Source organism: Narcine bancroftii, chromosome 1 (genome assembly GCF_036971445.1).
Source record: "Narcine bancroftii isolate sNarBan1 chromosome 1, sNarBan1.hap1, whole genome shotgun sequence".
In the NCBI taxonomy this organism is placed as follows: Eukaryota; Metazoa; Chordata; class Chondrichthyes; order Torpediniformes; family Narcinidae; genus Narcine; species Narcine bancroftii.
Window position 1 is genome coordinate 69,172,076 of NC_091469.1, and position 14,041 is coordinate 69,186,116.

Below are 14,041 nucleotides of genomic sequence, written 5' to 3' on the forward strand. Positions count from 1 at the left end.
TATGAGAAAATGGTGCATGAGTTAACCATAATTTTTTTTTTAAAGCTTATTTTCCACAAGAACAAGCATACCAAAAGGATCAGAATAATGCACTGGATTACATGGAAACTAAATAGTTCAAGACATCGAACATCTTCCTTGGATACTTTAATACCGCTCTCTTTGTTTACCAATTTAATCATATCATGTGGTCCAAGATACTTACAGAAAGGATCCTATTCCGCAATTCTAGCAGGTGATTTCGAAGGAGCTTCATATCTTTCGATCCAGATGCACCAGCATCAAGAACAAATAGTCGCTCAGATATCTGCATATCATTCCCAAACCTAAGATACAAAATACAATTGAAAAAAATCTGCCTGACAGAATATAACATAGCAAATACTTTCGAAACATGCACAATGCTGCTGGCAATTAAAGTTAAAAAAAAAACCCTGTCTCATATAAAAGAAAACCATAGAAATTACTTTCTAAATGATAGAATCTGGATGGTGACACAGTAATCAACTTTGTACCATTGGGATTTCTTTGAATTCAATGGGCCCTAGTTCCCATTTCTCCACCATTCTAAGAATGAAATAAATATATTTTATTATTTTAGTAATTACTATTAACTGCAGGCAGGGTTTTTTTAGGAAATGTGGTAACTGAAATAATGTCCCAGAGTTGGGAAAATTTTCAACTGTATCAATCTTTTAAATTTAGACCTACAGCAAGGTAACAGGCCCTTTCTGCCCTCAAGCCATACTGCCCAATTAAACCCAATTGACCTACAATCCCAATACATTTTGAAAGGTGGGAGGAAACTGGAACACAGAGAGAGCGTACAAACTCCTTACCGACAGCGCCAGATTTGAACCCTGGTTGCTGGTGCCACAACAACGTTGCACTAACCATGCTGCCTTTCTCCTGTTAATTATCATAGATTCTACACTCAGAAGTCATTGAATAGGATGACTTAATTTTTTTTGCAGAATAATGGCCATTTTTTAAAAAACATCAGAACATTCGTCTGTGCTCCGGGATTCGGTGCTGATTTCAGTTGGATATGGCAGCATCACACCTCTGGCTCATCTCCAGTTTCTGTGCTGAAGCATACAGGCACAGAAGGCAGAATTGATTCACAAGGAAAAATGCTGGTCTTTCTCTATGGACCTGCCAGTCACAGGTGAATATCCTATGAAAATGTTTGTTGCAATTGTTTTCATAGAACATGTGCAGAGATAAATGTTTTACATAATATTTGAGCAATAAAAGATTTCACATTCAGCAACAGTGAATGAACATTTTTGTGAACATTTGTTAAAAAAAATGCCATCGGATCATGTAGAGTGACAAAAGTAAAGAACGTTTTCCAGCTCACCTGCTTTTCATTTCCTTTAGAAGTGACAGGCCCTTGTCGTAACCAAATTCCCCTCCAAATGAACGGGGACAGTTGACAATATCTGCATGTGTGGCAACAAGAACAACTTGCAAAGGAGTTTTCAGCTTCCCAGCAAATGCTGTAAAGAAAATAATTCACGTTCACTGTACACACAAAGACATTGTTATTGTGCTGAGGGAGACTCGTTATTCTGAGAGTTAGCTTTAATTAATTTATTCAGGATGTCCATTGAGAAATCAGTTTAAATTATAGCACTGAGACAAATTTCAAAGCTCATATTTAGTCTCTTGGATATATTCTACCATTCAATATGATCAAGGCAGGTTCTCACCTCAGCTCTCATTTCTGTATTAATCCCGTATCCCCTGACTCTCTCAATATTAAGAGCAATAAATTAAATTAATGATTGAGCCTCTACAGCCCTAGGAATGAAGACACTTCATGTTAGTTCAGTTCTAAATGGTCCATCTCTTATTTTGAGACTGTAGTTCTTCCTTCTAAACTCTTCATTCTATTCAAATCTAGCAGGTTGAGACTTCTAATTTAACATGTTTTTTAAATTCATCTTTTATTCTTCTCAACTTGAAAGAATTGACAGTCTCTCCTTGTACAAACAATCTTGTTGTACTCACTCTCAAGACTCTATATCCTTTTTTGGGTAGGGAGATAAATATTGTGCACAATACTCCAAGGCCTTTACTTTAATACTCACATATTCAAATAATGAAGGCCAACATGCTATTTGCATCCTCAAGTGCTTGCCCAGAAAGTTAACTTCTAATGATGTGTGCACGAAGATACTCTAATCCAGTGGCTCTCAACCTTTTTCTTTCCACTCACATCCCACTTTAAGTACTCCCTACGCCACAGGTGCTCTGTGATTAGAAGGGATTGCTTAAGATGGTATGTGGGTGGAAAGAAAAAGTTTCAAAACTACTATTTTATTCGTACCTAATTAGACTCGTTATGTGCATGGTTTCATTACTCCAAAGGAAAAGGGCCAATGACAATTTTTCTCAAGCAAAATATTTCAGTAACAATTTGGGTTGAAAATGGTGATTCTCAACCTTCTCTTCTCACTCACATACCACCTTACGCAATCCCTTACTAATCACAGAGTACCGATGGCATGGGGATTAATTAAAGTGGTATGTGAGTGGAAAGAAAAAGGTTGAGAACTACTGATCTAATCCCCTTGAATATCATCACTTCCCATTAGGCTTCTTCAGGTGCATTCTCCACCTGTCCCTTTGGGCTGTCAGGTTTGGGATGGTTGGCTGTCAGAGCTGGGACAGCCGGCACGGGCTATCAGCGTGGGACATCCCCACACTGATACCACTGCCCAGCTCTCCCAACACCCAGACATGCGTCCCCACACTGTCGGGTGGCCAGCGCAGGCTGTCAGTGTGGGGACGCCCTGCGTGGGACGTCCGCATAACGCGGCCCAGCTCTCCCAACAGCCTGACATGTCGGGACTCATATCGGGTTGTTGGGAGAGAGCAGGGCAGCGGTATCAGTGTGGGGACATCCCCATGTTGATAGCCCATGCCGGCCGCCCCACAGTATGGGGACTCATGTCGGTCAGGGGGGACCTCAGTGCTCCGGCGATTATCCCTCCTGGAGGGTTACAAAGTTCGCCTCGCAGGCACCTCCTGCACTTTCAAGTGGCCTCTCGACAGTCGGATATGGGCATAATATGCGGCTTTACAACCGGGGATTTTGGTCACCTGAAAGTGGCTATTATCTCTCCATTTAACAGACTCAATACTTGTATTTTCTCTACTGATGGATAACTTAGATCATCACATTAAACTTTGTGTATTATGTTGTTGGCTGCTCAGTTCTTAAGGTCTCACTATCCCCTTTTTATATTGCAAAGCTGCAGTATTCTTGTAGATATGACCAATGTTCACACAGAACTGAAAGAAAATGGCTCCATGAGTCAAATACGCTCCACCACTGAGACTACCTACCTAGGTGGATCGAAGGTGAGTAAGTCTAGATCCTCCATTCTACCTTGCTACTCTTTCACACAGGTGGTTAAAGCTCTGTATAAAAGGGGAAACTGTCTCCTCATCATTATTCATATTTACACAAGTCTTGAGTCAGCAACAAACTTGAAAATGTTGCATGCAGTTTCATGAGCCATATTGTCGATATAGATTGTGAGCAGTTGTGACCCAAGCACTGATTGGAAGAGGAATAACATGCTAAGAAATGATGAAATATAGGGAAGCAGGATAGACTCTTAGCAGCCAAAAGCACAACTGTCAAGGTTGGAGGAAATGAACTTGGATGAGTTAAGGACACAGACAGCAAAATGTTCACGTTTCCAAAAGTAAATGAATAAGAATGTCAGTGATGGACTGAAATAGTTAAGTACCCAGAACAGAAAAGTTCAAATGAGATTTCTGCATCATGTGGACTAGAAACTTGGCTACACTAAGTATGTGCAAGTGGAAGAGAGAACAGGCACATTTACACAGCTGCTGTGAAGCAGAACATTTTTGCAAATTTTCTGCTCTGCTGGCAGTGGAAAAATGTTGAGATGGAATTTATAATGTAACTCCATCCTGGGATTTTTCCACCAGGACCACTACAATATTTTTACGGATTGGCTGCAGTCTAAGTTAACCATATAACCATTTACAGAGCGGAAACTGGCCATGTTGGCCTTGAGTCCGCACCGGTTCACTGATTTTGTGCGCCCTCTTTGATCACAGGTATTCTGCAAAAATGAGCTCCTAGCCCTGGTCGTCTGTCGCCCCCCCCCCCCCACCCCCATTTAACTCCAGACGCGGTAGTAGGGATACCGTGCTGTTGAGCCCAGAGTTCATCTGAGCGCCGCACCGGCTCGTGTAAAGAGGCAGGTGACAGCTGGCTCAATATGGGAGGGATGGCTGTTTTCCTTATCCATGCCCCGCATGCAGCTGGAACCGCTCTGCCAGAGTCAGTAACACGCAGAGCAGTTCCAGCTGCGTGGGGGATCATGGGTAAGGAAGATGGTCATTGCTGCCGCACTGAGCCAGCCGCCGCCTGCTTCCCTCTCACCTGGTGCTGGGGGCTGAGTCGCTTTTCCATCAAAGGTAAGGGAGAACGGGGCGGGGGAACGACCTACTCCCAGCTCAAACATCCAGCCTCCAAAAACACCGCAACTCCAAAATTACTGTAACTGCAGTGTAAACGCCCTGCCTGTGTTGTGTGAATGGCCACTCCGGAGGTAAGAATACTGTTTTGTATTTCTCCTTTACTTCTGTGTAAAAATGCCAAAAGATGGTATCTGATTGACAGCACTTCTTAGGACCATACATGACACCAACACTGTAAAGAATCTGGACCTTCATCCAAGTTGCCAGGATGAGAATTGGAGTCAAAAACAAGAGTTTCAGTGCTGATGAGGATTCAAGCTTGACTTTGCAAAATTTAGTTGGAGGAGCTTTCTGCCCTTTGGTAAAGGACAGAACAGGCAGGAAATGGATGTGGCCATGTTTGAAATGTACTGATTAGCATAAACTTTTATCTGGCAATTCATGTAATGTTTTCAGAAGATGATGGTGAAATAAAGCAGTCAGAATATTCATTGAAACCTGATTGAAGGAATTCAAAGATTAAATTCTGAGAAAATTAGGTTCAAGTTTGACAGGCTGGCCAGTGGAGAGTCATGATGGATTGAATGTAACGAGGAAAGCACAAACGTAAAAGCTTAAGTTATAACACGGCGATTTTGTAATTGACCAGATGATCCCAATTTCAGTATTTGTTACTGGAGCTGAGTCAACATTTAAAGTGCAAAAGCATTTTGGTGACAGGTTTTTAATCATTTAAAAATGTTTTCTCAAGGGGGTTGAATATAATTGAACCAGCACTCGAGTATTTTTGGTCTTTTAAAAACTTTCTTGGGTAGAAATACCATAAATGGCGTTATGCCTACAACCAGAAATGTACAAAGGAACTGTAGAAAAAGAAACTAGTTAGTTGTGAATTTCCTACTCAGCGCTGCATTTACACAGGGGAACTCTGGTCAATAGTTCTGCTGAGTTGAAGTGAATCAACATCACACCCTGTGTCACAAGTTAATGAAAAACATGTTTCCTGGATCTCTTGATCTCTATTGCCTAATCAGCTTCCTGCTGATCCGAGCTGTTCCAATCCAATTGCCTGAGTCACATGATTCTAATTGCAAGGTGCAGCCTTCAGATAAAATCCCTGCTGAAGTCTGCTACAGAATAATCAACTATTTTATTTAAGGTAAAACACAAGATTCTGTTGACACCATAGTTAAATTTAAAAAAAACACAGAAATGCTGGAGAAACTCAGCAGGTCAAATGGTGCCTTTATGTAGCAAAGGTAAAGATACAACACCAACGTTTCGGGCTTGAGCCCTTCATCAAGGTGTGGGGGAACATGAGAGATGTCAGAACAAAAGGGGAAGGGGGTGGTGGTGAGGGTTGGAGATGATAGGTGGAGGGGAGGGAAGAAGTGCAGGAATGGGGGAGAATAACTTAGGCTAAGTGTAGTGAGAAAGGAAGTAGGAACTGGAATAACGTTAAATGGGGGAAGGGGGGGGAAGGCAAGCTGATTAATGGAATGCAGTGAATTCAATGTTCATGCCCTGGGGTTGGAGGGTGCCCAGACAAAAAAAAAATGTTGTTCCTCCAAACTGCAGGTGGTCAGGTTGGGGTAACGTGAAAGGCCATGGACAGACATGCGAGCTTGAAAGTATGATTCAGAATAATGGTTGGCTATGAGGAGGTTGCTTTTGTTGCAGACAGAATGGAGGTGCTGGGTGAAGCGATCGCCTAATCTGTGACCGGTCTCTCCGATGTAGAGAAGGCCACAGAGGGTGCACCAAATGCAGTAAATGAGTTCTTTCGAGGTACAGGTGAAGTGTTGCTTCACCTGAAAGGAGTGTTTGGGACTTCGGACCGTGGTGAGGGAGGAGGTATGGGTGCAGGTATTACACCTCCTACGACCACAGTGGAAGATGCCGGGGGGGGGGGGGGTGATGGGAGGGGAGGGAAGAGTGCACAAGGGAATCATGGAAGGAGCGGTCCCTATGGAAGGCTGAGAGGGGAGGAGAAGGAAAAATGCGTTGGATGCAGAGGCTGGTGGGGTGGTAGGTGAGGATGAGGGGGGATTCTGTGTTTATTGTTTCTAGGGGTAGGAGGGCTAGGGCAAATGAACGGGGAATGGAGGAGATGCGGGTGAGGGCTGAGTTAATAGTGGTGGAGGGGAAGCCACATTTGTGGAAGAAGGCAGACATTTCAGAGGCTCTGGACTGGAAGACCTCATCTTGGGAGCAGATGCGGCGAAGATGGAGAAATTGAAAGAAGTGGATGGAGTCCTTGCAGGGGACGGGTGTGAGGATGTGTAGTCCAACAGACCTTTCAGATGAAGCAACACTTCAGCTCTACCTCCAAATAACTCATTTACTGCATCCGTGCACCCTTTATGGTCTTCTCTACATTGAAGAGACCAGTCGCAGTTTAGGAGAGCTCTTCGCCCAGAACCTCCTCTCCATCTGGAACAAAAGCGACTTCCCTGTAGCCAACCATTTCAATTCTGAGTCACACTCTCCAGCTTACATGCCTGTCCATGGCCTTTCACACTACCCCATCCTAATCACCCGCAGATTGGAGAAACGACACCTCATTTTTCTTCTGGGCATCCTCCAACCCCAGGGCATGAATATCGAGTTCTCTGCATTCCACTAATCAGCTTGCCTTTCTCCCTCCCCCTCCTTTAACTAGTTACTCCAGTTCCTACTTTCTTTCTCTCTCCACCTAGCCTAGATCCCCCCCCTCATCTATCATCTCCCATACTCACCACCAACCCCCCTTCCCTTTTTGTTCAGATGTCTCATGTTCCACCACACCTTGATGATGGGCTCAAACCCGAAACGTTGATGATGTATCTTTACCTTCGCTACATAAAGGCACTGTTTGACCTGTTGAGTGTCTCCAACATTTGCGTGCTTTTTCATCTGTTGGTCGACAGCATCGAGTCCATGCTGCTGAAGATCCAGCTGCGCTGGATGGGTCACGTCTCCAGAATGGAGGACCATCGCCTTCCCAAGATCGTGTTATATGGCGAGCTCTCCACTGGCCACCGTGACAGAGGTGCACCAAAGAAAAGGTACAAGGACTGCCTAAAGAAATCTCTTGGTGCCTGCCACATTGACCACCGCCAGTGGGCTGATAACACCTCAAACCGTGCATCTTGGCGCCTCACAGTTTGGCGGGCAGCAACCTCCTTTGAAGAAGACCGCAGAGCCCACCTCACTGACAAAAGGCAAAGGAGGAAAAACCCAACACCCAACCCCAACCCACCAATTTTCCCCTGCAACCGCTGCAACCGTGTCTGCCTGTCCCGCATCGGACTTGTCAGCCACAAACGAGCCTGCAGCTGACGTGGTCTTTTTACCCCCTCCATAAATCTTCGTCCGCGAAGCCAAGCCAAAGAAAAAGAAAAAAGACATACATATGGGCTTTGAAGACTGTGAAAATGTCAAAAAGAACTGCAGAGTCCCCTATGGGTAACAGAGAGAAACAGAAAAGGAAGCATCTGTCATTATAGACATTGCAGAAACTAGTTATTGCAGAGCTTGACCGTGGTGCATCTTACTGAAGATTATAGTGTGGGAATACTACCATGTATGACTTAAAGAAGCAAAAAGAGAAGTTATTGAAATTTTTGTGACGGTGATGACCAGAATCTAATGAAAAATAGGAATAAGGCAGAGAAGACAGATCTTGACCTTGTGCTGATTGAGTGGGGTTGACAATAAAAGTGACTGACTGACCGGTTTGATTGTTATGAAACAAGCTAGAAAATTCCAAGAACTGAACCTTGAAGACAAGTGTGAAAAAAGTCTGCTAGTAATTTTATCTCACTTCATTTACCAACCCCCACCCATCCAGTACTGCTGCAACCCACCCATCCAGCGCTGCCGCCACCACCCCCCCTCCGACCAGAGACTCCTCTTGATGGAGTGTCTTTATTTTGCACCTACATGAGATCAGCTCAATTATTTAATGTACTGCTGTAACTATTATCCGAAAGGTAAGTGTGAGTGTGTGACCATATTTGATGTCATACAAGACCCACTTTTCCCACCCCACAAAATTGGCTCAAAAGTATTTCCCGGGTCTTGTATGTGAAGTTGAAATTTCCACGTCGCAGCTCCTGTCTGCCGGCCACAATTTTCTGGCTGGCGGACCCTGTACACCCTGAGTGCTGAACTTTGCCAGGGAGAACCGGTGGCCTGACCTGGCCAGGTGGTGTGCACCATGTCCAGCGGTGTGGAAAACACAGTGGTTGCGCAGTCGCTGTGAGGGTGCAGATGGAGTGTTGGGAGAGGTTCCATGTGGTATCAAAAGTGAAAATGACAACTCTGATCTGTTGTGTGAAATTAAACTGCTTCATTTTGAAGTTTTTTTTTTGGAGTGGCTCGTGCAGGTGGGTCAAGGAATTGAGAAACATTTACCACTAAAAAATTTCTTAATATTCCCTGCTGAAGTGGGGAGGGTGGTCTTTTATATATATATATATATATATATATATATAAAAAAAAATTAAAATATATATCTCAGAGGAAAAATACACATGATTGTATTCTCATTTTTGTTCATTAAAAGCTTTATAATTGATTGTCAATGTTCCAAGAGTAATTGGTGTGGTGTAGCAGCAGTGTACCTGAAGCTCAGGCTGGCAATAATGCTTGCCTTGATGAAGGGCTCAAGCCTGAAATGTTGGTGATGTATCTTCACCTTTGCTACATAAAGGCCTGCTGAGTTTGTCCAGCATTGATGTGTTTTTTTCACTTAACAACTGTTTTTCACCCTTTGCCTTGGGTATTATCAGCTCACCTTGCTGGTTACACCCATAATCAAAAAATAATTTGAAAAAAAACTTTTCCTTTTTTTCACTCACAAGTTTATATTATTCATATTCAATAGACTTTTGCAGATTTGGAAAAGACATTTTTCGGTCTTTACCATTGGTAGTCATATTGACAAGGTAATAAAATTAGATGGCAAGCAGCTCCAACATTGGCTCTTTGGTGCCACCTGCAGGAAGAGGCAGCTCAATGGAAATTTGTGTGCAACACTGCTTACGTTTCAGAATTTTCCCCTTAATGAAGGTGCCTACAGGAATGCTTTCCTCTCTCAGACTGCCTCTTCCACAAAAATTGGAACATGCTAAAATTTATATTGACATAATTGAAAAGTACAGTGCATTCTTCGCACATCCATTCTATCAAGCTGAATTCCATAGAGTATAACAAGAGACACATTCTACTTCATTTATAATTTATTCCTGCAAACAACATACTTCCACCCCTTATGATACCTTCTCTGGTGCTGGACCCTGGATGATTTTCAGTACTCTAACAAATTCAAAATCAGCAGATAAATTAGAGCTCACTCTACTTGGGGGGGGGGGGGGGGGGGTTGGGGGTGGTTAACTATCCCTTTAGGAGGGAGGGAAGATAGTAACAGGCCAGAAGGTAGGAAGACTGACTCTAATTTTTTTAATTTCTGTTACAGCACAGTAACAGGCCCTTCTGGTCCATGAGTCGGCACTGCACAAATACACCCATGTGACCAATTAACCTGTGCACGTCTTTGGAGCATGGGAGGAAATCCACAGTCACAGGGAGAAGATATAAACTACTTACAGACAGCACTGGATTTGAACCTGGATTGCTGATGCTGTAATAGTGTTGTGCTAACCTCTGCGGAAGTCAAATTAAAGCAAGTCCAGTAGGCAGAACAGAGAGAGGCAGGTTAGGGTGCATGGGAGGGATGGCATTTACTTTACTGAAAGGTACCTTTCAGAGAACTTAACTGAACTTAGAACATGGATCACAATTGGCAATTATATTCTTGCAAACACAGAAACATGGTTGAAGGAAGCAAAGGACTAGCAGCTTAATGTTCTCAGGTATCAAAGTTTCAGATGTGACAGAGGAAGATATAAAAGAGGAGAGGGAGTCACACTGCTGATTAGGGAGAAAATCAAGGCAGTACTTAAGAGAAGATAGCCTGGAGAGATTATCAAATAAGGCCACATGGGTAGAATTTGGGAATAAGAGAGGCATTCGCTTTGGTTGGTTTATATAGGTGCCTAACCTTTTATCTGCAATCATTGGGACTGGACACTTGCCATTGTTTGGAATCTTCCGGATTTCAGAATCATTTTGATTTCGGTCCCTTTCAGCAAACGCCCTGCACCTAGCCCCTGCCATCCGTCCCCTTCCTGACCGTCCGTCGCCCCACCTTCTTCCTCCGGCCGTCCGTCAACCCCCCCCCCCCCACAACTGTCTGTCCAAGGCCTCACCACCCCCCAGGGCCAGTGCCAGATTATTTTGCACTCTTCGCCAGGTTGAGCACGGGGGCAGGGTTTGATGTGCACTGCACAGGAGGCTCTCAACCAGCGTGTCAGTCAGGTGGAGGTCGTAGGTGACAGGGTGGTCTGGGAGCTCAGCCAAAAAAAGCGGTCAGCATTGGCTGCTCGGAGCCAGCAGCCAAGCAGGGCAGAAGGCCGTACACGAGGTACAGAGCTGCAGGAGGAGTGGGCCATCGAGGCAGTAGTGCTGACCACCAGCAGCTTTCAGGCGCTCCACCAGTTCGTCGGCTGGCTCTCAGGTACATCCCAGCAGCGCAATGTCTTCCGTCACCCGCCCCCATCTAACTTCCAATGTGACAAAAATGGTGCAGTGCTGCCGAGCTCAGAGTTTACAGAACGCTGCATCGGATTGCGGCGACAACTCAATGTACAAGCAATGGCTGTCTTACCCATCATCCCCATGGAATCGCTCTGCTTGCACCAGAGCAGTTCTAGCTGCATGGGGGATTATAGGTAAGGAAGACAACCATTGTTCCTTCATTGAGCCAGCTGCTGTCTGCTTCTCTACCACTGGGTGCTCATTTTTCACTGAAGCTAAGAGAGGGCATCCACAGGGGGCAGGGATGGGGATGACGGGGATGGGGGCCTCCCTCTGAAAATGGAGAATTTATTATGTGTAATGTCATCTACCGGAAAAAGCACTGGCTTTTGGAATTCCAGATAAAAGGTTAGGCACCTGTACTGCGGTTCTGCTAATAGTCAGCAGGAATTGTAGGAATTGATATTTAAGGACATTGCAGAATGGTGTCAGGTCAATAGGCTTATAATAACATCAGATTTGAATTTTTCCCAAATACCTCACTGCAAAGGGCTTAAAAGGAGATGGAATTTTTATAACAGCATCCAAAAGAATTTTTTGAGGCAAAATGTAGTCCTACCAGAAAAAGAACAGTACTTAATCTTAAGAAATGAAACTAGGCAAGTGGTGGAAATTTCTACAATTCTGTAAATTTTATGGTAGTTATGGAAAGGAACAAGTTGGTTATCAAGGTCAGGTCCTAAATTGGGGTGGTGGGAGGCTGAGAGAATCTAGTGAAAGAAGACTGGGAACAGATGCCTCTATGTAAATCTACATCTGACAAGTGGGAGACTTTTAACAGAATCCACGAACAGTAAGGAAAAATGGAAAATGGTTTGAAAGAGAAACAATAAATAACAAAGGATATTGAAAGTTTGATTAAAAAAAGCTGGAAGCATATCATAAACAAAAAAAAAACCCTGCAAACTCTGGAGATCTAAAATAAAATCAGTAAACGCTGGAATACTTCCCTGGACAGGTTGCACTGGTGGGAAGAGAACCAGAGTTAATATTTCAGGTCAAAAACCTTTCATCTGAAACAGGAAGGAGACAAAAGCAGCTCAAGGTGAAGGGAGACTGGGGGAGAGGGGCATCGATGTTAGAATAAAACAGGGGTGACCTAGGTCAATGAATATGTGGGAGCAGGTTAAGGAGTGTGAACTTGAGAAAAAAGATGTAGGAGTTGTGAAATCCAGTGCAGAAAGACCTACCCAGTAGGCATAAATAACTCTCATCGGTGTTCACAGAGAAGGAAGTAGAGGTAGCCAGTTCAGGGAGGGATGTATTCATTCTCCAGAGTAGGTCAGTATTAAGAAGGGTATGCAAAGCAAGAGAAGAGATGGCTAGAACCCTGACAAAGGCTTTTGTATCTTCATTAGCTGCACTAGGTACAGGATGATAGCAAAGGTAAAAATATATAACCGGTGTTTCACGTAAGAATGATATCTTGGTGAAGGGCTCAAGCCGAAACGCTGGTTATGTATTTTTACCTTTGTCATATAAAGGACACTGATTGAACTGCTGAGTTTCTCCAGCATTATGTTTTTACTGGGATCCAAGCTGGCTAATTGGATCCAAAATTGGGTCAGTGATAGGAGGCAGAGACGACTGCTAAAAGCATATTTTTTTGATTAAGATGTTACGATCAGTGATGTACTGGAAAGATCATCTGCATACTTGCTAATCAAGTCCATAATATATAAGTGGAATGCTTGTATTTAAGATATACATTAATGATTTGGATGGGAATGATTAGTATTCTGGTTGTTATAGTCAGGAAGCAGCAAATAGATCAGATGGAAAGTTGGCAGATGGAATTTAGTTCTGAAAAATACAAGATTCCAGATTATTTATTATAATGTAATAAAAAAGAAAATGGGATATTACACAAAATGTCCTTTCATTTACCATAAGCAAAGATTTGCCATCAGCAGAAATTGCTTGGCGCCACTTACTGCCAGAGAAAGAGAAGCAAAAGAGATCCCTTCAGAGTCACTGAGTGTCCGTGGATTCACCTCTAGTGCTCCTGAAGTTTCTGCAGCCACACAGCCTTCAGTCCAAATCATTAGCGAACTGAGCTCCAGGTGCAAATCTCTGACTCAACCAGGGAGGCCTTGGCACCCTCTCACATTGCGACTCAGATACCTGATACCCCTTCAGCCAGTCTTGATCAGGTCTCCAGCAGTCTGTAGTGTGGTGCGAGCCCCTTGACTGCAGTTGCCAGTAGCCCGCAGCCTGCATGGGTTATTTGCCCTGAATTAATAAATAGCCTCAGAGTCCCTCGCTGGTCCTCCGCCATGGTCACTGCCAGTGTGTCACATCCTGTTTTTCCTTATCAGTTGGAGTGTGGTGATACAAGCACTGGACTGTCTGTGACAGTCTGTGCCTGTCTGCATTCCTACCTGCCTACTGCAGGGGGCAACCCACTGTACCTGCAGGGAGGTAACCTGGGAGGCTGGCTCCACCTACTCCCTGCCAATCACCAGCCCCACATAAAGGCTCACGCTGGCACTTGTGTAGGCAGTAGAGCACAAGGAGCCAGAAGGGATACTGAACCTTGTGTGCAAGTTTTAAGCCTGTAGTACAGCCTTTGTAGTTTGAGCTTGTTTGTTCGCACTGCAGTGTGTCACGCGGAGGGTGGTTTCCCTGCCTTCTGGTGCCCCGTGCCAGTCCTCTGCTTCCCCTCATGGCTGCTGCTGTAAGAGGTACTGCCATCTTGTGCCGAGACCCCAGAGTTGCTGAATTTTAAATGATGGAACTGACAGCAGTCAGACAGTGCGGTTGGATCCCAAGGGGGAGTGCTGTATCTCGCTCTCCACAGGTCCCCACCAGTGGCAGCACCGCTGTTACAGCAGCTCTGGCATTTTTATTTAGAGTAAACAGCACGTTGCCAAACAGAAGGATTTGGGGGTTCAATTCACTGCTCCCTGAAAGTGGCAATGCAGGT

The 14,041-nt window shown here is 44.2% G+C and overlaps 1 protein-coding gene across 6 annotated transcripts in view; it reads right to left on the bottom strand.

Moving 5' to 3' along the window:
• Nucleotides 1–14,041, bottom strand: part of dapk1 (death-associated protein kinase 1) — a 262,641-nt gene that overhangs the window by 30,611 nt on the left and 217,989 nt on the right. For all 6 annotated transcript variants that reach the window (XM_069929540.1, XM_069929535.1, XM_069929546.1 and 3 more), the window contains 2 exons: nucleotides 1,364–1,502; nucleotides 206–326 (listed from right to left, as the gene is read on the bottom strand). In XM_069929540.1, the coding sequence (XP_069785641.1) occupies nucleotides 206–326; nucleotides 1,364–1,502 (260 nt within the window). The remainder of the gene's footprint in view (nucleotides 1–205; nucleotides 327–1,363; nucleotides 1,503–14,041) is intronic.